The sequence below is a fragment of the Falco peregrinus genome, chromosome 7 (assembly GCF_023634155.1).
Source record: "Falco peregrinus isolate bFalPer1 chromosome 7, bFalPer1.pri, whole genome shotgun sequence".
In the NCBI taxonomy this organism is placed as follows: Eukaryota; Metazoa; Chordata; class Aves; order Falconiformes; family Falconidae; genus Falco; species Falco peregrinus.
Window position 1 is genome coordinate 21,465,364 of NC_073727.1, and position 25,293 is coordinate 21,490,656.

The following is a 25,293-nucleotide window of genomic DNA, read 5'->3' on the forward strand; positions in this document are numbered from 1 at the left end:
AGGTCAAAGTCGGTAGAACTTGTACTGACTCCCTAAAGGCACACCAAGCTTGTAAGGCTGCCTTCTGGAGTACTTGGGGCATGGGAGCCCACGGCCACAAAGCAGTGCTGTGTGTTATAGAATGTTCAGCTTTATCTTAATAAAGATGTAGTTTAGACCTTCAGTTGTGTTTCAACAAACACAAACGTTATGTCAACAAATACATTGTATATTTATTTGAAAGTAGAGTCATATGACATGACTAGTGAAAAAGTGTCATTTAATTTTCAGTATGAATACTTCACAAAGTATTGGCTGCATGTACACAACTATGCATAGTTTGAAACCTTGCATAATGATGATGTCTACAATTCTAACTGCCAAGTGGTAAGAAACTTTTGTGCTGAAATCAATCAATCAATAAAAAAATGGTGCATGGTTGAACTTCCTGCAGCTTTAAGTAGTCAGCTAAAAGAAGCTTGCTATCACTGAACTTGCTTCCAGCACATATACCAAGGACAAGCACTGATCTGCCACAGATGGCAGCCAGCGTTCACATTTTTAACTACAAGACCAGGACAGTATTTGTATCTGCCCTAGCAGATACAAGTGCAATAGTTCCCCAGCTCATCAAAATATATTTCATTGGTATATGTGAGCGTTTTGCTGCTATAACTTCATCTATAGCTCCTGTTAAAGGAGTTTATTTCCACATTTTTCTGACAGAAACAGTTACTAAAGGAACCGTTTGAAATGGGGATACAGACCAAAGCTACCGGCTTCAACTACGACATATACACTTCTCCAAGTTTTTACCTCAGATGTTGCACTATAATAAAAAAAATTCAAAAAAAAGAAACAAATTAAAGATACTATATTATTTCCAAAATAACAGTTCTTGTCTTACGGTCTGCCTCATGAGAAATGTATTCAAACCTTTAGCTTCAACTTTAAAATAGGTTTTGTTTTAACTTTCCTGAGTATTGACTCATTTTTTTAAGCTGGCAAGTAATGTCAGAAGTTGAGTAAACAGATTGGACGGAAAAAAGAGATATGTTAAACAGAGATTAGACAGTCATGTGTATTGGAGATGGGAAGGTTTTATATTTTGTGGTTTTGAACGTAATTCTTTCTTATTGATGCCATAAAAAGGAAAGACTTATGTTGTGTTCAGTTAGCTGTCAGTGGTGGGCATTGTCATCTTGATTTACCAACTGATTGTGCTTTTCTGGAGAGGCAGGCAGCATATGATGCTTTCAAACTAAAAATCAAACAATCATTTGGAAAAAGAAAAATAGGAAATAATTGTGTCATGATGCTAGAAAAAAATTACTATATTCAAGTACTACAAGAACATTAAAAACTGCTCCATCTACTGGGACCACAGAAAAATCAAGACAAATTTAATCTGTGAGTATTCATATGTGTAAGTACTCTTTCTGCTAATTACAAGGTATTTTGAATATACTGGGTATAGATGACACAATTTAGATGCTATTAAAATTCATTGCAACATTTTGTTTTATTTTCATGAAGCCAAACACAATTTTCAAATTTAGACAATTTTATTAAATACACTATGGTACTATCTAGATGTTCCAAGTGGGAACTGAAGCACAAATGTTTTAAATACTAAAGTCCAGAGAGTATAGGCCCTATAAAAGTTAAGGAAATGATCCTGGAAATGCCTCTATTTAGGATGATGTTTATGCACTGAATGGTCTTAGGTATGGATTTATTGTGAAGAAAAGATTTAATGGTAAGAGGTAACAGTTTTCTCCTGTTACAAGGGGTCACTGAAATATGCACAAGGGCTGAGGCCTGTTCCTATTTGTTGAGTGGCCACAGCAGTCATGCTCATATTGTTGAGAATTCATGATATATGTGAAACCAAATATGTAAGTTCTTTAAAGGTTAGCATGTAACATAATTAATTCTCATCTGATACAAAGTTTATGTAATAAGGTGTTTTCTATTCTTGACACTGAAATGTCATATTTAAAAAGAATAACACAATGAAGACAGTCTTACTCCACTTTTATTATGAAGAAAATAATAGTAGCACCTTTATTTTCTTCTAAATTAAATGTAAATTTAAACTGGAAAATGACTGACCTAGGAAGAGTGATCTGATTTTTTTCTGAAATGGCTATAGAACGGTACATCAGTTTTATATAATACCTTAAAAAACCCCCGAAGTAATGCTTCTGCCATGGCTTGCAGAGAAAATATTACACAAAATAGCTCACATTAGCTTGTTCTTGGGCAGTATTTTTGTAACTTATTAACTCCCCTTTCCCTGGCATCTAACTGGAGACCAGTTGAAAAGGTGATTTATTACTAAGTCAAAAATCTTTGTGGCAGCTTTAAGGTAGAATCCTGTTGCAGAAACAGTATAATTTTTGAATGAGAGTGTAAATACTCACAATGACTCGCATATTTCCCTGGTTAGAATAGGATGTGCCAATGATGATGAACAGAAAATAAAGGTATTGGTTGAGTTATTTAGAATCTCATACTGCAAATACTGAATAGGTAGTGAAAGACAGACAAGACATAAATAACTTTCGGCTATGTATCTTGAAGAGTGCCTGTTTCATGAATCTCCTCCTTCGACCTTCCAAATCTGCTACTTCAGGAATGCCAGATTTTCTGCTGAGTTCCAAAATACTTAGTCTAATACAAGCCAGTGTAAGAAAACCATGTCAATTACTGGATAGAAATATAGGGAAGAGGTATGTGGATACCAATTTGATAAGCCCATGTTTATGTCACAGAAAGGTGGATATGTATGCCTCGCTACAACACAAATAACCATGTTGTGCTGTCCCTAAGCTCCCCAGTTAGAAAGAAACCATCGCTTATAACCAGTTTATATGAAAGACAGTAGTAGGCACAAGAAAATCAACCAGTTCTTTCTTGTAGGTAGAACTCAAAAACAAAAATAAGAGACAACATGCAGATAAAACAAGGGATGAAAAATGGTAATGTTCTCTCCTTCACTGTCTGGTATGAACAGATATGATGAAGCATTTGCTCTGTAAATAAGAATATTAACCAGATGACCAAATAAGTGCAGTAACAAATCACCAAAAATCATGAAGCTAGTGGATCTAGCCAACACAGACCTGATTAATCATCAAGACAGACCTCCTTTCTTCAAGGTACAAAAAATTGTACATTTGATTTTAAAAATATTTGTGGTGATGCTGCTTCAGTACAGAAAATTAAAAAAATATACCCCAAAGTATCTCTTACTATTTTTTACCTAGACTTCTGTTTTAAACTTTGCACCTAACTTTCAGAATAAAAGGAAACAGTCTAGGTACCACAGGGAAATCCAGCCTGTCAGTAATAATTCATGAACACTTTCTCATCAATAATACTTAATGCAAGAAGCACCATAACTCAACAGTGATTAAGCTCATTTGGATTACTACTGTCTGAAGCACAGTTAGGGAAGTTTTAAAGAAAGCTCTATGGAAAAGCATCAAACATTTTCTCTCCGAAAAATAGCAGGGTCACTAGCACAAGTCAATTACAGAAGTAACTGAATCTGAACTTTGCCTGTTAACTGCAAACCTAATGCACATTTCACACCTCCAGTACAGATTTACTGAGAGGAAAAGGAAAAAGCATGATTGTACCCCATCTATTTGTATCACTTACTACTGTATACTTCCAACGTGACTGGAGGTGTTCCCACTTGCCATGTTCCTGCTCATGTTATGGATACTTCAACCCCTAAACCATACTGAAAAAAAATCATTTGATCTTGCAGAATGCTGGCAGATGATCAAATGAAAAAAATAAAACAAAGAACAGCTACTGGAGAATTGACTATGAATGGTCCTGACTACTAAGTGGAAACAATTCTTGCTATCAAGCGACTTTTTTGAGAGATTCATCAGAACTAGAAACAGGATGACTCAAAACTACTTTTTTATGTGAGTTGCAAAGATTCATTGATAACTCACTGGTGAATCATCCTGCATTCATCATGCCATCAGCATGGCAAAATATCCATCTGAAACACAAAAAGCCTTAAACATTTAAAACCCTTAATATGACGATAAACTTCTGAATTCTTGAATGTGATCTTGCTTTTTTCTTGGTTTTGTTTTAAACAAATGTTTGCTCCTTTTCAAGTTACACACTGACAATTTGGTAAAAACTTGTATATAACCCATTTCAAACCCACAGCATCAGTATCTTCTTTGTTACAATTGTATACTTCTGCCTTCCTCACATACATCAGACAACTTGTAAATGTCTAAAGGCTTGCAAGATTATGAACAAAGCAAACAAACAGAAGACCCACCCATATGTCACATCTACAAAATCCTGTAACTGCATTTGGGAATTGTTTTGGTTATTCTTAAATAACACAGTCCAAAATCCAAAATTTTAAAACTGAGTGATCAGTGGAATAATCACAATTATAATTATGTTTTGCAATGAGCCTTTTTGTACTATAGCTACAGCTTTCAGTTCCAGCATCATTAAGAGATTCTTCAAATTACTTTTTAAATATCCTTTTCCCTCAGGATTTTCACTTATACCTAATTAGACTACTTACCCCATGCCATGTAATTCCCTATTGACAAAACTGCTAAATGCTTCAATAAAGAAGGAAGAGGGCACCAGTGGAGCAAGGCAGATGTAATGTCATTGGTTAACAATAGAGGTGTGAAGCAACTGCTGTAATTATAAAACTCATTAATTCACAGTGTTTAGGGGAAAAAAAAGATCCTTGGCAATAACTCTCTTGAAATGGCAATTCTTTTCAACACTACATCAGATTGAGAAAAAATCTTTTCATTTACACCTTCAAGAAGATAGAACAGTAATTCCACTAGTAATTATGAAAATCAACATCTGCATAAAAAGCACGGAAAAATTGTCAGCTATAATGGCATCCAGCATTCATACATTCTTTTCATCTTTCAAATTGAAACTGGACAATTTTTGACCCCTAACTGATTTTATTTTTAGTCTCGTTCCTCTTAAGACTGTAAATGGACAACTTTACAGATTATATTGCCAGAAAATACTAATAAAAGAATAAGAATTAAAGCAAGGTTAATGAATTTTACATTTTACAATTTCTGCCCAACAGTAGTGCGCTAGGTTTTGTCTACAACAGAAATATTTGCCATTTACCTTTGTGCTTCATGGATGCAAGCTGTTCAAATAGATGAGGAGACCTGACATAAGACAGGCAGCACTATGTTCTGCTTCCATCATTCATCTTCCATATGCTGCTCACTAGCTTGAGCAGTGTCATGAAATGTCCCTCATCTCTTCTAATGTTATTCTCAAACTTTCCCTGTCCAAATTTGTCTAAAAAGAAATCCTGAAGTTTCTAAGGAGAATTTTTTCTCTAGAGAGAAGAGATTTTAAGAAGACAGCAGCTGGAGTAAAGCTCTCACCTTGAATGCTCAGCATTATATTATTTGACTTCTGTTCACTAGTGGGTATTCCTTCTTAAAATTTCAGTTATTTTATATACAGCGCATATAGGAATTGTGGTTGATTATCATTTTGAATTCAGCCAAATAGACTGAATGTCATTTCATATAATTTGCAATGTTTTCTGACAACAGAACAACAGATATTGCAGGGTCAGTGACAGCAATTCCCCTGTTTAGGCTGTCTAACACTTTCCATTATAAAAGATTACTGTGGCCTTTATTTCTGAGCTGTAACACTCCGAATGTTTGCAGCAGGTGATTTAAATTTATCAGAAAGAAAGTCTCTGTACTAGAAAAGTGGCTTTCCTAGTGTCATGAAATACTGATCAGGTTTTGTTGAGATGCAAACTGTTGAACAGCAGTCTTTATTTTGCTGTTTGTATTTCTCCTCAGAGAAGTTTTGGCAGCATATCAAAACAATAATGAATATAAAAGAACATACATAAATACTGTAAGATGGGACTCTAGATTTGAAGTTAACACTTGGAAATCAGAATATTACGGAATTTGGGTAACTTCTATAATGTATTACAAAGACTACAATCATAAGTGGGCCTGGATAAAATTCAGGCTATTCTTGTTTTCAAATATGTTTGTATAACTAGACTTATACAATTTTGAAAAAGAGTATTTTTTAGATATAACTACTTAAGTACTTAAAAAGGAACATGGAGAAAACCTTGATTCTTTTCTGATGAGAATGTAATACTGTCATGCTGCATTGTACACTGTGTCTCCGGATTTGTAACCTAAAATTTTTTTTGTCTTACATTGCTATTTCTCTACAAAACAGTCATTAGACTAACTGTAGGAGCTGGCATTATTGCAAGTTATGACCTCAGGGACTGTGAGGTGGCTGGGAGAAGGAAAAGAATGCATTTTAGGAAACAGGTGTTCCCCATATGTCTCCCCCACTTATTAAAACTGCTGTGTCTTTCCCATCATCCCAGTGCAAAATGGTGGCCCTGGTACAGATTTAGGATGTTGACAGGCAGTTATTATTGCGGCATTTCAATATTATACCTAGCTTAGAAAAAACCAAGTATCAGATTTGTATAGATACTGAACATTATAAAGGGACATAAAAAGAGAAACAGCTGTTTATAGTAATTTTGATGTACTGATTAGATGAAATACTTGAAACTTCAAAAATGACTCAGGTATACTATTCAAAACAACAAAAAATGAAATTATAGATCAGGAAAGAAAGTTTTTTTTTTAATTTCAGGGGTTTAATTTCACTTCTAAGTGTCTACATGTGTCATGAGTTAACGTATGTGTAAGTTAAGAAAATATCAGCACTTACTGTCAGAATTAGGAGCAATTCTTCAATGCTGCTTTCAGGTTTCAATTGATCTTTGAACATCCCAATAGTTGGATGCTTCAAATAGTAATAGGAAGCAATGCGGCCATATGTCAGAGGTTCAATGCTGCGATTATCCTGTTAAAAGAGGAATCAAATATACATGGTTCCTACAGGGTTCAATATGAATGGTTTCTACAAAACTGTAAAATATTTAAAGACTACTCTGTAAAAGAGAACAGCAAAAACGATTTAACATCATAATTTAGCTGCAACCCCAACTAAGCTCAGTTTTCAATGTTAAGTCTCACAAATAGCTCCATAGACAAATTGAATCAGGAGCATGTATACTGCTGTTCCCAACTTTTAGGAGCATGTATCTTACTGAATCTTGTAAGGCACAGATTAGTCTTACCTCCCCAACTTCAATACAGTAGGAGCATTCCAAATCGAAGAGGGATTTCTCAACAAGGCTTGAGAGGTACTTATTCATAGTGTCATGGCTCACATCATCCAAGTTATAGTAACTAGATAAATTGAAAACAGATGCACTACATGAATACTTCTTAGACTGAAGATTTTTAACAATAACGTCTTGTAGGAAAACTTACAAGGCTGCTATAATACACACACATAGTTGGAACAGCAAATATCCACATTAAACAATTAAACAGAATTATTCCCTTATATAGTCTAACAAGAAATTAATGATTCTTAAATGGCTGATGAGAGTAACCAACATAATACAAGCATGTACATAGAGAAAGATGGCAATTTATCTGTCTATTAATAGAAAAATTGATACAAACAGAACTCAACTGGTTGTATTTTGTTAGTGGGAAAATTCTCCTGATTGCATATTTTCCTGATCATATAAGTACAAAAGTCAACTAGCAATAATAACACAACTAACAATACTTTAACTTCAAGAGAAAGGAAGAAAGCCCACCAAGGATAGCAAATGTTCCTACATCCTGGAACTCTGAAAACTAAAACTAGGCACATACAGTGACATCTCTTGTAAATGTCACCTTAACCCAATCCAAACACTCATGTTTATTGTTTTATTTTCATGTAATTTGATTCTCAAAATCACTAAAAAAAGGAATCAGGTATTTTTTCAATGTGGTTATTTCACATGTTCATTTTCAGGTAAAAGTTATTAGGTTAACTATATACAGCAACAATGGCTCTTAGTATCTGTATGAAGGAAAAATGCTTATAAAGTGTGCCAAAAAATATTGTTATATCAGCCTATAACAAAGACCCAGTCACTGAAGTTCGTACTTCTTAACTGCAGAACTTCAGCTGTGTTATAAGATTCTTACTAACACAAACTAGTATCATTTCAGGGAGAGCTCCAGATAAAAATGTAGTAAGAAGTTTTGTCCTAGATTCAACATGGGCACCAATTCAGAAAGTAACAATTAAGTTCAATGAGCAGTAAAGAAAAACTGAGCATGCTCAGAAAGTTCAAAAATTCTGAATTTAAGCAGAGCAATTAAATCATGACATTTCAAAGTGGAATTCAAACAAACTAAAATTTTGATGATTTACTGACGTGTTAAAGGTTGTCCCTGTTCATTTAATTCTGTAAAATACTGTCACACAGACTACCGAGATTGCTGCAATGATGGAAGATGCTCCTTTGTTCATACTAGCTGTTTTACTAAATTTTCCTACTGTTACGATGTACTCAGCATCCCCACTGGAAACAATACCACATGCTGTAATAGAAAGTAGGTTCTTTCCGTGTTATTTTGTGTAGGTGAACAACAGGCTCCAAAACACTGTGCTAAGATTCATTTTAGCTGATTTTACATAGTTACAGCTACAACAGAGTAAGTCTTTTTAACTCCCTTTACTGCCAGTGGAGAGGAACATGTGCTTGCAGAATGCCATTCATCTGAAGTATTCTATATATCTGCTTTAGGATGAGGTGAAATGTAATCACTGACTGAAAAAAAGAATGTTAGGCAATCAGTTCAGTTGTTGATGCCATATTTGGGCAGATGAACCCCATTCTCTGATTTAAGCTCTGTTTCATTCACTGTAATGCTGCTGTTAGCAAATTTCAAAAGATGGAGTTGTGTTTTTATATACTACAAGCATCCTTCCATGACTGTTTTATTAACAGATTCTGATTTGCATTATTATTTTCTTAAAGTTTTTAACATTTATCCTTTTTAATAGCAGTACCATACATGAAAAAAGCCTGCATGCTAATGAGCAGTACAGTAATTTCCACATTTTTTCCCTTGTTATTAATCCCAAATTATGGGGTTAATTCTCTGATGCTTTGAATGTTCACTTATAATTGGGTAAAGATGGAGTAAAGCTGGATTAAAAAAATCTGTTCTGATAGCAGGGAACAGCTACAGTAGACAACAACAAAGTGTGTATATATATGGCAGAGGAGTTTTCAACTCTGTGATATTTCATATGGGTTCATGCTGAGATGATCTCAAATATTTAAAACATAGCTATTGTCCAAAACCAACCCAAACCAAAAGAAAAATTTATATTGACTAAAAAGTTTTATATGGTAGACAGCCAAACATTATCAGCCTTATGTGAGGAAAATTTAATTGTAGCAAAAGTACTCTAACATCATTTTCAATGCAACTTAATTTTAATGAGTCCTCTTTTAAATTTACTGAAGTAATATAGCAATGATAAAAAATGGTCAATATTTCCATCTGCACCTTTTATCTGCCTGACATCATCAAACACATTTAGATTCTGTTTTATTAGCAAAAATTACTTTGTAACATTTTGTTTACCTTCTGAAAATAATTGAGCAAATTAACTACATAAATTGTTTAAAGATGTGGAAAGATTTTCTATTTTATACATCTAAACTAATAATTATTCATTAGTACTTTTCTTTAAATTGAGTGTAACACTACTGAAATGATTATAATTAAGGCACTTTGTTGTCATAGTATTCAGACTTTCACGGTATCATTTCAGGACTGTTATTTGCAGTACCACAATATTAATGATGAACATCGATAAAACAAAGGAAGAGACATGGGCAACACACTGAAATTCTTTTCTGAGACTGCAATTTAATACACTAATTTGAACAGCTTTTATCTTACGCTCTGCTTAATTTGCAGCATTTCACACTAGACGTAATCATAAAAGGCATTATAATGCCTTTTAAAAACTATGTGAGTTCTAAAAGTGCTGATTTTTGCTAATTTTTTGTCAGAGGAGTAAACATCTATCTGCCTAGTGTGAATAAAACAATGTAAAGAAAAATCTTAAATGGTCTGTAATCTTGAGTGAAGTGGCACCAGTGTGTTTTAACTACTATCTATAATGGGGTAAATATAATTTTGAGCACACCCACAGGAGCTTCTTGGTCACTCAGCACATTTTCCCTTAATAAAAAGCAAAGCCATTCATCTAGAAAGACTATGTTAAAATCATTAGTGAAAACAGAGGTATCATGACATTAGACAGTGTTTTGAATGCACAGGCATAAATGCAAGTTGAATTTTGCACGTTGGTATGCTCCAAGTATAAAAACTGCCTTGTATGTGAGTTCCTCTATGAAGCTTTATTACCTAACTATTTAATTACAGATAAAGAATAAAAACAATGCAGTTTCATGCTCACTGCATTGAATCATCTAGTCATTATTTTCCCTTTGCTATAAACAGACAGCCTACCTTTTTATCAGCACACCATTTCATTTATTTCACAGTGAAGCCCAGTTTCACAATAATTGACTTGTCAGAAGCTCTAATTTATGAGGCTGGGCTCTGTAAGCCTTCTCCTATATTGGACTCAACCTGCACACAAGCAGGGTTGAATATTTACAATGCTGTTAACAGGTGCTGAGTTGTTTAATGATTCTAATAGCCAGAAGCGTACTGAGAAAGCCAGCGGGATCACAATTACAGGCTGTTTGAACACAACAATTACTCGTCCCCTGAGAGGTGTGAAAGTCAAAGGCAGTTTTATCCTAACAGCATCTAGCACATGGGCTAGACAGGCTAACTTCTATTAGTAGTCCATTGGGAAAAAGCAATAACAAACCCCTACGTATCATAAAAATTTACAAAGTATGTAAAATTTAAACAATCAAAACCTGAAGGAACTTTTTATTGTCTTTTAAATATTTAAAATCCCAAATCTTGTAGAGCTTAGCAAGAACAACAAACCGTGAAACATGAACTTATTTCTCTAATCTAAGGAAGTGTGGAATTTCATCAGCTGAGAAAGAGAGAGACACGTGCAGGAACATAAAATGTAGATGAAGTTACACAAAACATTTAGGATTTAATGTGAATAGTGGCAATCATTTCCTGTTTAGCTTATGTAAACCTGACCTGAGATCTCTCTGGAAAATTTTTCATCAGCCTTGAAATGGTCTTGCTATAACTGTCAATGCTGTGAAGTCATTTGTAACAGCACCATGTTTTTTATGTTCAGATTATACGGTAGTAATAGTGACACACATAATGAAAATCGGTGGCAGAGTCAGCCAAAAATATTAAAAGGACAAACTTGCTACCCAGAAGGCCTTTTGAAACAAATATGCAAAAAAGGTGAATCTACAGCATTTATTTGACAGAAGAAAGTGTGCTGAGACTTTTACTGTCCTGAAAGCAACATTTTGTTATGAACAAGTATGGGGGAAGCACAGACAGCAATTTTTGTAAATCGTTTTAATGCAGCCATCAACTGTGTTTACTTTCATCAGCTTGTAGCCTTCAGCAGCTGCCATCCTCAAATGGTACTGGGAAATGGTACTGAGTATATGGTACAACTGATGGACCTTCGTAGCCAGAGAGCTATGAACCAATGTACCAACTCACTTCTGTTGCGAAGGCATCACTGACTGACTCTGGAGTCCGTGACTGGCTTGCTATAATGCATTACAGCATGCACAAATGCTGCAGACAGTAATCTCTATATGTATTTTATGATATTTTCTTGCATTCACATATTGACTTGTGCCAGGTATGAGAAATAGGTACTTTGCTATCTTTAATCAGTTTTTAGTATATTAAACATTGTGGTTATTTAAGAAGATCAAAAAACAGCCCAGTTTCTCCGACATCAGCAAGGTACTTGCCTCCACATCAGTGTTTGTAATTAAAACACTTACAAGAAAGTTTACCTCCTAAGATGCATTCAGAAAGAAGAGAAATCAGAGGTAATAGGCACATGTAAATTTGCTTACATATTGATTGGGCATTTCTTTTTTCCTGTGATACATTCCAACAGATAATTTGTACAGGTAAATCACATCCAAGAGTAGGAAGACATTTACGTGAATCTGCTTTCTGAACGGGGAGTTGTGGGGTCTTCAGCTTTGCATTCTCACTGCAGACTGCAGCACACTGGGCAACAGGAGGTGGCTCAAATACTCAGCAGCCTGGGGCTTCCCAGTCTGAGAGACTCAGAAAAACTTCATTCATGTGAATAGTTTGGTAAAAGCATATAATGAATTACATTCCTGTACTTCTCATATCACTGTGACCCTAATAATTTAAAAGAACAAGCTCTTGTTATGAAATTCATAATAATGCCTATAGCTGTTATTTATGAAGTATATATACATGCACACAGATCTAAATGTGACTGTAAAAGAAAGAATTCAACCTCGAGAAATATCTTTTTACTCACTCAAAATATGGTTATTGGTAATTACTGTAGTGTAATACACCTACACCTTCACCTTAGCTTCCGCCAACCTCTTCCATCTTATGTCTTAATCTTAACTAATTTAACTTGCTTTAACTAAATCTCCCCCTTCTGATTTAATTCCAAACTAGGCCTAAAATTCTGAATAACTGTGATTTCATCACTGAAATACATATAGTTCTATCCTGACTGGCTGATATTTGCTGTCACTTCAATACCAGAAAGTATATTAGAACAGTACATATTCAGATGTTTTATTTACATGTTATTAGAAATGCTCAGCTAATCATACTGAGAAAAGAAAATTTTAAGTAAAATATAAGTGTACGATGACAAGAGCATCAGTCTGAGAAAATTTAATTATAATTTATGCTACTTTATTCTTTCACTCCAGAAAACTTCATAAGACTCATGCAAAGTGAAAAAAACCCTCCTCAATAATAATTCTGAGAATAAATTAATAAAAATTTTTTTTCAGATCTTCACAAAGAATTTACACAGAAAAATCATTTTATAAATGTGTAAATATACACACACACTCATATATATGTATAAATACATAAAAAACCCACACACATTTTAACAGTGATGTGATTTGATGCTCTCAGAATATCTAAAAATTAACTTTCCAAATGAAAGCTGATTCTGCTTAACTTTATATATGTTGCAGTTTTCTAGTTCTCTTTTACTGCACATGTATCTGGAAAATATAACTTGATTTACAAAAAATGTCTCCCATAGCCATTTCTCCATTGTAGAAACTTGTGGATTATCATCTTTTATAAGGGTGAAGGAATGAAATAGTCAAGGAATTTCAACCAAGGAAAGGAGATAGACAAGCCTCTCAAAATAGCCCCTTTCAAAGAATGAGGCACTTTGCTGATCTAGTTTGTATGATCTTATTTAAGGAAAGAACATACTGGCTAAAGCTGTATGTGGAAAGGAGAACACACTGTAGTACTTGACTGAAGTAGCACAGAAATTTTGACTTAACATGCAAATTCAAAACCCTCTCTATATTTAGGAATAATTGCTTTGAGGGAACAAGAAAGAAAGGGAAGAAACTCTGGATATTGAGACTGATACACTTTGATAAACAGTTTTACTTGGACCACCCCTCTCATTTGCACATCATCTCTTGAACAGCATGCACATGAGTAGTCAGTATACCTCTGAACAAAACCAGCACTCAGCTACTTCACTCCGCCAAATCAATAGCTCAATTACTCCTCTTAACTAGACAGTTCAAACCCATTTCACAGATTTCAAGATACAGGGATTCATCAAACAAGAAAATTAAAATGTTTTGATGAAAAGAAGTATTGTAACACATAAAATTTTTCAACACCACCATTAAAAAAGCCATTATTACAAGTCTAACCAATTATCTCAAGTGTGCCAGAAAAACTTTTGTAATAATTCCATGTTTAGAAGAAATCTGGATACTCAGAGCAAAAGGATACTTCGATCTCTACCTCACAACAAAGGTAGATTAACATTACTTAAATAATACAAATTGTAGGCATTTAGTAAGGCATTTTATGATACTGGGTTGGAACAGAATGATCCTAAATTTGTTTATGCAGCTTTAATACACAAGTAGCTAAAACTGACAATAAATGAGAATATAAATCTTCTGCATATTATCTAAGCCCATTATTTTGGGGATTTACAGCATCACATGCAATGACTTTTATGCCAATGAATCCCAAGGCAATTTACCAATCATGCATGCGGGAACTACTTATTCAGCACTAAGGTACAATCACCTGCTGGCTGGAAAACAGTTCTGGCTTCACGGTGGAAAGCAAGCCAACAAAATTGCTCTGGGGCAGGATATGATAAAGAACACTGCATCAAGTGACACTACGTGGTTATTGTATAACTACCCAAATCAAAATTCAGCCATTGTGCTCCTACTCTTTCAAAGAAAATAAACCGTAAAACCTTTGGATTATTAAGGGTCACATCACAAATAGGTCTTGTTTGGTAATATCAATCGCTTCATATGCTCATCTATGGAATAGTAAACTCTGTTACCATACTGCAATTTATTCAAAATTATCCCAACTATCACTGACTTCTGCTCATAAAACTCTTCAGTCTTCCTTTGGTGTACCTCATTCAAACATCAACCACGCTGGAACTGCTTGGCTTGTGGGAGGTCTGAAGATACCACAGACAGTAGGTCTAGGGACGCTACTAACTGGCTAGTTTAGTAACTTCCTATGAAACTTGATAGAATTTATTGTTATGTCAAAGAATGGAAAGCATGCGCATCCCCTGCATTTTGCACTTGGTACCTAGAAGTGACCTCTTTGACACAGTCAATAACATCCTTCACTTTTCTCCCTGCATGATTGAGTTCAGAAGGAATGCTGAGTGCCTCTGCGTGGATGAGACAGGGAGTAAAGCAGCACTACTTGTGAATTGTTCCAACCCCCATGTGTGGCATTCCAATCTCTAATTTCATTAGAGACTTCAAGATGCATTTCTATCTTGCCACTATGGACATGAGTAGCCAAGGTCTGTTCATCTTGTTTCTCACTACAAAGGCTCTGCATCTTACTATGAAATATAGCAGGTTCCTCCCCCTTCCTCCACTTTCTTCCCACAGTCCTCTCAGAACAGCAGAACTTTTGCTTAGAAGTTGATATTGTGGTAACTTCAGATTTAGCTTTCCATGACACTGCACATTAAAGAAACTACTGAGTAAAAAGGACCATCAGTCAACATGCCAACCCCATACTCCAGTGGGAACCTTCTTTTATATTGGGAAGAGCTTGCCTATTAAATCAAACTACTATATTTCTATATTCTACACTTACCTTTGGGCTGTATGTTGTGTCTTAAAAATCTACCTACCATAGATACTGCATGATCAAAGTTTGCCAAAAACAAATAATTAAAAAATCACTTTAACACAGCAATTCAAGAGCAAGACATTTTAAAATAACATCACTTATTCTTTATACTAAAAAAGAATAGCGTCTGCAGTGGCAGAGTTTTTCACATTAGTTGCAGTATGGATCACCTGTAAATTCCGAAGTCATACAAATAAACACAGTTTTACCCACACCAAATTACACAAAACCAGAATTTAGCTGTTCGTCATTGACAGGGGAGAAATACCTTCCACATGAATGTATTCATTTTGTTCATTATGAAGTGAGAGAACTGAATATGTTTTCTTTAGTGTACAGTTCTAACACTCTGCATTTTTTATTTCCCAAGAAGATTAGGTGGAAATTCTGTTTTGTGGGAGATTCTCAGCATAGGACTAGATGCAGAATTCAAAACTAATGAAGACTAATAAAAAATTTAAGAAATTATTTTATCACCTGCAGCCTCCCACCAACAGGTACCCGTAAGAATCCAGCCAAAAATTCAGCCAAATGTTATAGACGTTAACATGACGTCAGGAATACAACATTGTGGAGTACATCAATAAATATTTAGTGCTATTAATGCCTAATTCTTTTTTTGCCACATTATTTTAGTGGGTGAGTGATCACATGATAGGTAACATACCGTTTACCCAAAACAATGTTGTGGCAAAGGCAGACTGCACTGCTGGAACAGCTCAGAATGATCTGCATACCAGCTGGAGCTAGGCAGGATGATAACAATCACTGAAAGTATTGCACACATGGTTTCACCAGGACACCCTAATGAAAGTAAACTTTATCACAGAGAAACAGCTGATAGCTATTCTCCCATTTATTAGGAAAATCCAGGTCTTAATAGATTTTCTATAGAAAACTGGGCAGAACATATCAATGTAGTAGCTAAAAAAAAAAGTAACACATTATAAATACATACCTAAAGGAATGTGATAATCTGGAGTTTTATTTTAGGGATGCTGATGTAGTCCTCTCAATAAGGCTATTTTATAGTTGTCAATAAATTGTAAAGTTATCTGCTATGAAACGCATTTATATTTAAGAGAAAAAAATATTAAAACAATGTGCACACCAGTTCCATGTGAGGGCCAATAATGCTCCTACATTGGAGACTGCTAAGTATTCTAGGCTCCAACAGCACTGGGATCACCTTTGGATCAACTCTACCCTCAAGTTACCTTTAGATTAAATTGCATTTGTATTTTATACTTACGTTGGGTTCATTATAAGTCGACGGAAGAAATAAGTCCAGGTGATATAATCCATTGCATCCTGCTTAGAAGTAATAGTTCCAGCAGCAATTTCAGCATTTAAGTGGTCAGCTAGGACTTCTAACAAGCTGAAGAACAGGAAACAAGAGGACTTAGCTGACTTTATAATCACAAAGGCAGGTAATGCACTTTGTAGAGTTGTGCATTACAAGGTTTATTGCTTTTAATCTGAAAATATATATTTATCTTCTGGTAAAAGAGAAGCAGGGAAGAAGGGGGAATGTAATTGCAAGGTCACTTATCTTCTTTACATGATAGTGGAATGAAGATCAAATTATTTTTAGATTGGACCAAGAATGCACAAGTTTAAGTCATTCATGGAATGTATTCAGATGGAGCTACTCAGTGGTAACTTCTGAATACTGTATGTTGACCATATGATCATGCTGGTTTAATCCAATAGAGAATCATATGGAAAGACAAACAGGAAATGAAACAGTGGCAATAGCTTAGCTAATACTTGACAAATACTTGAGGGCTATTAAAATTACATCAAAATTGCTTCCCCCAGATTTTGCCTCATCTTTATCCAAGGTAAAAAAAAAAAAAAAAAGAAGAAGAAAGAAAAGGCAACTACCCTTACCCAGAAAGATCTAAACTCAGAAACACAGAAGAACAAAAGAAGTTTAAGATGATTCTTACAAAGTAAAATACTGTTTAGTATCATTAAATGGAACAAAGACCTTCATTAGGGTATCTAATGAGATCATGCCTGGCCAGAGTTCAGTCAGAGAATGGCAAATACCCTTAAGGACCAAGCTAATTTTTCCGGTATTATAATCCTTTTCTTTTCCTACTGTTCTTTTTCTATTGCTAATATTTTGGTTTTACTGCTCGATACCACTGATTGCATGCTTCTGAAGATAAGAACTGAAGACGTTCTACCCAGATTGTCCAACAGAAACCGGACAGATGACAGCTATTCCATAATAAAGAGTGCTTTCTCTTTTGCTTCTAATGTGCTATATTTCAGACCCATGATTGGTGAGAGCACAAGGCCTGTCATATGAGTTGTGTACTCAAGTCTTACAACTAATACATAGACAATGACTTTTGGAAAAAGCTTTAATTAAAAAAATATGAAGTTTAATTTTACAAATTGGAAATACCACACAAAGCTGATAAATCCGTTCTTTGGTAGAACAGATGGGAAAGCATGCTGAAGCTAAAAACCCTCTAAAAACCCCCAATCAGTTTCTCTTCAAAGCTATGAAGCTTCTTAGTTCAAATACTTGATCACAAAAGCGACCAAGACAACTCTTGAGTTAATCAGTTCACAACCTACATAGAACTTAACGAGATTGCTGATACGTGAATTTTTCAAATATTCTCTGTTTATAATAAAAGGTGAAATATATCAAACTACAAAGTAAATATATGCACAGAAAATGGAACTACTAGAAACATACAATATTTATAGTATTCCAAAGCAGAACAAGGTGTGATTACTACTGTTATATTGAAGATACAATTTCTTTATTTAGAAACACCACTTGCCAATTAGTAGAAAGTTTTCCTAGTTTATGTTAGTGCCATAGAGTCTGGATATATCATCAACATTTTACTCACACTGCTCTTTTGACTTATTAACTATCATTTTGAAGTTCAACTCCTTGCCTTTTGTGCTAAGTGCAATTTATATGTTAAAAAAACAGAAAAGTGTGGTTTCCTAATGAAATGAAGTACATGTCTCCACATTCTTTCTTTCTTTGCAAAAATTGTATGTCTGTCTCTGCAACACAGAAATTAACGTTCAAATACACCAGCCTATTTCAACTACATTTCACAGGTGGATAGCACTCTCAAGCTCCTACAAATTTCCTGACCAGATAAAGGTCCCTTTATTACTTCTGTTGAGGGATGAAGTTTCCTTAGGAGAACAATACTGTGAATTCTTCCATCCCTGAGAAAAGCTTTCAGTAATGCTCATGCTTTATTAGATGTCTGAGAATTCCTTGACAAAATCTGCATCTATAGGAGACCAATGTAACTAGTTCTGCTTCTTGTTGAACAACTAAGTATGTTATGAATATCAAAACCAAGGCATAAAAAGGCTAGACAGCAAACTTTCTATCAACTAAGTTCAGAGAGGCTGCAAAAAGGTGGTATTTCTACATTTCTGTCAAATATATTGCAATTTTGAAGTGAAACGCATGTTGAAATGTATTAGTAGTATTTTACACTATGTAGATTTCTTTGTGAACTTGTGAGATTTTGAAGAGTGTGATATCTCTAATGGTACAAGTATTCTACGTAAAACGTGACAGAAACTCACTTCTCTTTTTTTTTTTAAAGAATTTATCACAGAATTTCAGAGAGGGTTCAGAGGATCACATATAGTTGTTCTAGACACTGGCCTTGAAGAACAGTTTGCGCTCTCATTCAAATGTCTGAGATAAGACTCAGAACCAGAGAAGCATTTGCAGTACTACCTGGGAACAGACTAAAAAGCTCAACAGTGCTTCAAAACTCATGGAAGAAAGGATTTTTCTGCATAAAGATGGGTAATATTTTTTGGAAAATGATTTCCCTCTAGGACCCCAATATTTAGGCGGTGTTCAGCACAGGAATTTTGTTTCACTTTTCTCTAACCCTCATTTGTAGTATTGTTTATAGTTTGATCAGCTTTTCTGATTGCTTTCTTTACCTTGATTCCACTGGGAAAGGTTCATAAAGGAATTTTTTGTAGAAGTCTTTCTTAATATCATGAACTAGAATTACAGCTTTTCCTTGGTCATCAAACTGCGGTCTGCCAGCACGTCCCATCATCTGAAGGACATCTGCCGAAAGACAATAATGTATAAACAAATGTATTTATTTGAATGTATAAGTAAATGTATTTACATAAGTATAATGTGCAATACAGGATATTTGGATTTCTTTGGCCTTATATGCCCTATTCATTTTGACACTTCTGATTTTTTTTTCCATCTCAGATAAATTTACGATAAGCTTCTTTCTGGCAGGGTCGATCTTCCTGCATGCTTGAAGACCACCCACTGCAATAGAATCCAAGCTTACATCTAATATAAATATCCTTTACTCCCCTTCCATTCCAGATCCATCCCTTGTTTGATCATATGCAACTAAAGATGGTAAGTAAGAGAACTCATGATGCCTACAATGGCAACTGTCTATTTCCTAATTTTCAAGTATTTGACTTTACAATAATAAAAGTTCCTTGTATAAGCTTTTCTGCTATATATGATTTCTTAGGATTTGAGTATTTCAGCGATAAAATAGTAAAGGCAAATTCTAATTACTGACAGCTATGATCTTTACCACTCAAACTTCAGGACAAGTTATATTATTTATTAGCACTGGAATAGAGATGGTTTTGCATCATATATTGTCCCTGTATCAGATCACAATATACGAATTTAAAAGCAGGTATGGTTAAAGCTTACCTCTACTACCCTGCCTACACATCATTACTGGCAAATACTAGTTAATAATTTCTAAAAACACTGAAAACACTAGTTTATACAAAACACGCTCAACTTGCTTCCTGGCCACCAAGGTAAGTATCCCTATCATCTATTTGTGTCTTTTGATAATCTGAGAAGTGCATCTGCATAGGCTGTTTTGTGTCTCGTTCAACAGAGCTCTGATTCCTTTTTGGTACCTCCAACTGCTACTTAACTTCGAAGAAACAATGGAAAGAACTTAGTAAGTAAGTTTTACATCTTCATTTTAAAACGTTTTTTTTTTATGCTTTGTGGATTCTCTATGATTCTCTGCCATACCTGCACAACATGGCTTGCAGTACCTGGCATTTTGAAAAGCAGTATCTTTGGCTTCAGAATCATTAAGGTTTTGGCCCAATGGTAAGTTGGTGAAGGAAAAGCAAAAGGGTGTAGAATGGGATAAGGCAACAGGCCATGAAAGGAGGAAACAGCCTGATGACAATAAAAGTTTTCAGTAACACATTTTCACTTGTGTACCTATGAGCTATATAGACAGCAATGTTTTTTATCAGTTTATTCCTTTTGTTCATTCAGTAGTGACATGAAAATGTAAAATGAAAATAGTTCAAAAATTATGTTTCTGAATAGGTTAGTGCACAAGAGGGTGATGAAACAACTTCTTGCTACTCTAATGTGGTGAATTAAATTGTGCATAATACCACACAGGAAATGGATTTACCAAAAAGCGTCAGGAAATGATTTTTGCCAATACCCACTACGTAATTATCCAAACCCAGTATTTTCTTTAGTGACTATATGTTGCTTGTCTGCTTTTAATCTGGACTAAACTCCTAACATGTTAAATATGATCCAACTGGCTAACAAAACGTCTGGTAACTGAGAAAAGGCCCTCCCCAAAACCTCTGACTTCACTCAAAGAAGCACTTTTACTTATTTTGAAATTACTGAATACACCAGAACGAATCATTCTGCCCTCCGCTACTTCCTTGGAGCCAAATGCACCCATGATACAGAAAGGTAACTTCAGCAGGGAGAAACCAAACTACACCATGACAGAAAGGAAGGCATAACTTGAGGGCAGCATTAAAGGCAGTATTGTGAAATTTTTGGAAGTATTTCAGAAAGAAATTAATCATATTTTCATTTTATTGCTGCTTCAAAACTGTACTACCTATCCACAGAACTTCCAGATGCATAAATATTCTCTAGAAAGTTAAAAATAAAAATGCTCTAAGTAAACCACACCACATGTTTCTTCATAAAGTAAGGAATCTGCATTTTCGGTTGCAGTGCAGACAACAAAATCTAAATGCTTCCATTACAGATGGTGGTATTCCATCCCCCCTCCAGTCTTACTGAAAATTTAACAACCCCCAATGTCCAAGTCACCTGAATTCAAAAAAGCAATAAAGAGTGAAAGTATAAGCATTCCCTAAAGCCTTTGTGTGTACTTGTACGACAGATTTACAGAATAGCATAGTAAGCCTTCAATGCTTATTGAGTTTCTGATTTCTTCTGAATATACTATTTTCTCTAATACTGATCTCTGACAGTCCTACAGATTCAACATAAAACTTCAAACTACAGCTGATTTCTTTCCTCATCACTTTTTCCCATTCAGGAATAAAGTCGCTATTCTTCCAGTTGGGACTCGCAAGATACTACTTCTCTGCAGAGACTGTAGTATGTTTAAATCAGCCAAAGTCTGTCACAAAAGGCAAGTGTGCATGGCTGAGCTCCCAGGTCATACCAGAATCTTTGAACAAGAGAGCTGGTCTGGAAATTGATCCCAAGTTTCCTGCAGAGCTCTAACCACTAAATTAAACTCTATGATAGGTTACTTGGAGAAGTAACCCCTGTAGTATTTTCAGTTTGAGCTTTTTTTCATTAGTAAACTTATCAAACTGAAAAGACAGCATGTGGTTAAAAAGACGCAAGTTCTCTATTTACATGACAAATAACATTCAGATTGTCCTTAGGTGTACACATCTCTGGCATAGCATAGGATTAATTAATCTCTTGCAAAAAGAGAAAGGGAAAACAGAACAGGAAACCTGGAATAAATTTAGCTTGTCCTCATTCTTCAAGCTTAGTACCATCCAGAGAAATATTCTCCCTGTCTGAACTCTGAAAGAAGTTCTTCTATGGTTCACTTTCTTAAGATTGTTGAAAACACTGCAGAACAGTTTATAAAAAGTGGAGTTGACTGGAGCTAGAAATCAATAAAAGCCTATATCAAACGAGAAATTAAAATATTTAATTTAGCTGTTTGTTTCTGAAGTATCACTTACATCACTGAAGACACCAGACTAACGGTTTTTTGCTTACTGTCAATTGACTATGTATTAATTTTATGTTCTCATACATGTGTGAGACAAGTTGCATTTCAAACCATGGCTAAATTTACTATGAAAAACAGATTTGTTCAAAAAAAGGTTTCAAAAATGAAAAAAAAAAATTGCATGTATGAAAATTTCCTTTTATACAATATATATATATATTGTATAAATAGTAGTAGCTAAATATAACTTTAAATTGCCCCTATAACTGTTTAATGTCTATTTTGAACAATACGCATTAAAGGAATTTAGCACGAAAAAAGATTCACAAACCAGAAACATTTTCATTATTACGTAAAATCTTAAGAGTTCTTTTACAACTTGCATTAAACAAAAAAACCCTTTCCTCAGTACTCCTAGTCTACCCAAATTAGGCATTTTCAGTGATTAATTACTAAAAAATCCAGATCATTTGCATATGCTTGAAATACATTTCAGCATATGAGCATTCCCATAATTTATGTGAGTACCTGTAATGGGATAATCCACGTAACGCCTTGTTTTTCCATCATAGTATTCTGTTCCTTTAACAATTACTAAATGAGCTGGAAAATTTACACCCCAAGCTAATGTGCTTGTGGCAATAAGAACCTAAAACAGAAAGAAAGATTAATGAGGTATATGTAACAAAAAGCCAACTTTTAAAATTCCATGTAAAACTCATTATGGCAGGATTAAAAGAACAAACGTACCTGGATTTTGCAGTTCACAAACAATTCTTCCACAGTTTTCCTGTCTCTCTCATGCAGACCTGCATGGTGCATGCCTATTCCAAAAGCAAGTGTCAGCTTCAGATTTGAATCTCTAACTGTCACTATAATGTCATTCATCTGTAACAGAAAGGATAGTTGCATGCTTTAAAACAGACTACTCAGAAATTTTAAACTTTTAGCGTTGTTATCTTTTTTTCTTTATAGCAAGGATAATTTGCTCAATACTGTTTATACAAACAGGAAAACGCAGTCTTCAGTCTCTGAACAGTCTGGTTTTAGTCTAAAAAAATCAACCATATTAATGATGGGGGGGAATACAAAACACACATGACTTTATTGACATACCAAGTAGTGCAGATAAGGAAATGAAAATGCTGAAAATATCTTGACAGGTCTGGGCAAATGCTGTGCATTCTGCTGTGTGTTTGTTTAATGCAATCCCTAGTATCAAAGGGGTTAGAACTGGTATAAAACCATAGCAAATCCCTGCAACCAGTAACATAACAGTCATGAAAAATAAACCTGGCTCTCTTTAATACCTATGAAAAGACACAGTTTTTCAGTTTGATAATTCTGTAATTATTCACAAAAAAGTTTCCTATTCACAGGCTGAATGCAAATTAATTTGAAAAAAAATTTTGAGTGTTTTTAATTCATAGACTCAAGCCCTGTACTGAAATCCAACATACAATAAGTGTCTTCATTTAAAACTTTTAGAAGTCCAGAAAAAAAGCTATTTATTATTATTATCACTATTTGTTTTTTCAAATGTCACATCAATGACTACTTGTAATCATTTTAACTACTATCATTTTCACTGTATTTCTTGACTATCTTTCCAAGCAGTAAACTTCATAATAAGCTCATTTATATCTGTAGATGACCTCTGTGAAAAGCCCCTCACTAACAATGAACAAAAGCTTTGTAACTTTTGTCTTGTTGAGTGATTTTACCTCTCAATAGTCCTTCTGTTGTTTTACTTCTTAAGGCCATTATTATTTTATGTGATTTTAATATAATTATAGCCAGGAACTTTCAAACCTCATCTCTTATTAGTGGTTTCCTGGTGCCACCAGCAGTGGCATGATGATATTGCATACTTATGGGCAGCATCATTCACAGTGAACCTAACAGGTATAGCCAAGGTTAGAGACAAAATAGTAGCGCGGAATGAATTACTCAGGGTAACTGAAGGTATTCAGTCTCATCTCAGACTGAGTATCTTAAAGTACTGAGATATGATACCTGCATGACTGCAGTGAAATCTTAATTTCCACTTAGGACTCTGAGGTGTTGCACCTCTGATCAGAACTGTAACCTTCTCTAAATGTCTCCTGGATTTTATAATTCTCAGACTTTAACGTTAATAAAATTATTCACATATCTAAACTCAAATGACATATGTCACTACCATTATAAAAAAAAATCTTTAAAAGGTACAAAAAAGCCAGAGAATATAATAGTCCATATTCAGGTTTTAAAAACTATCAAACACACAATATAGATTTTGTAAATCAATTTTGTCAGGAAGAGCAAATTGCAAAGCATTTAAAAATATCTATTGCTTGAAGTAGTATTGACTAACAGAACCAGAATTGATGGAAGTAACAGAAAACCCAATTTAAAAAAAACAAAACAAAAACCACAATCAAGTTTTTGCTTGGTTCAATCAATTTGATCTGTCAATGGAAGCTCCTAACTTTATTCTTCCTTACAACACAGTTGACTGGATGTTCCTGAGAGTCTCCTACATTATAAGACATGGAAGGTTTGTTGTATAAACTGAGCAGGCACGTCTAAAAGAAAAGGATGCTTACAAAAGAAAAGAGTGAAAGGGACTATAAAACACTAAAAGGAATGGAAGCAGAAAGAATAAAGCAATGAATTGAGAAGTGAAGAGGGGATAAGTCTATTTAGGAAAGGGAAACAAGAAGAGGGGTAGATAAGTAGAAGAGAGTAAAGAACTGAATGAAAGGAGGATATGTTAAAGGATAAAGTTTATCTATCTAGATACAATCAGCAAACCTTTGATTTCTCTAGTCAACATGTAGGCATGTGACTGTAGTGTAGACAACATGAATTATGACCCATCTTAAAGATTTTTTTTTCTCCTAAGACAAAAAAATAGCTCCGTAAAATGAGAACCTGTATACTGTTTTCTCTACAATTATGACCATCAACATACATTACTAAATACATTCTTGAACCTATTAATACTT

General features: G+C 34.6%; 1 protein-coding gene across 1 annotated transcript in view; it reads right to left on the reverse strand.

Moving 5' to 3' along the window:
* ASCC3 (activating signal cointegrator 1 complex subunit 3) overlaps window positions 1-25,293 on the reverse strand; it is a 280,977-nt gene that overhangs the window by 33,956 nt on the left and 221,728 nt on the right. Inside the window, exons 31-36 of the mRNA XM_055809674.1 lie at window positions 23,054-23,191; window positions 22,832-22,952; window positions 19,242-19,374; window positions 16,537-16,662; window positions 7,172-7,283; window positions 6,760-6,894 (exon numbers count right to left, since the gene is read on the reverse strand). Coding sequence (XP_055665649.1) covers window positions 6,760-6,894; window positions 7,172-7,283; window positions 16,537-16,662; window positions 19,242-19,374; window positions 22,832-22,952; window positions 23,054-23,191 — 765 coding nt within the window. The remainder of the gene's footprint in view (window positions 1-6,759; window positions 6,895-7,171; window positions 7,284-16,536; window positions 16,663-19,241; window positions 19,375-22,831; window positions 22,953-23,053; window positions 23,192-25,293) is intronic.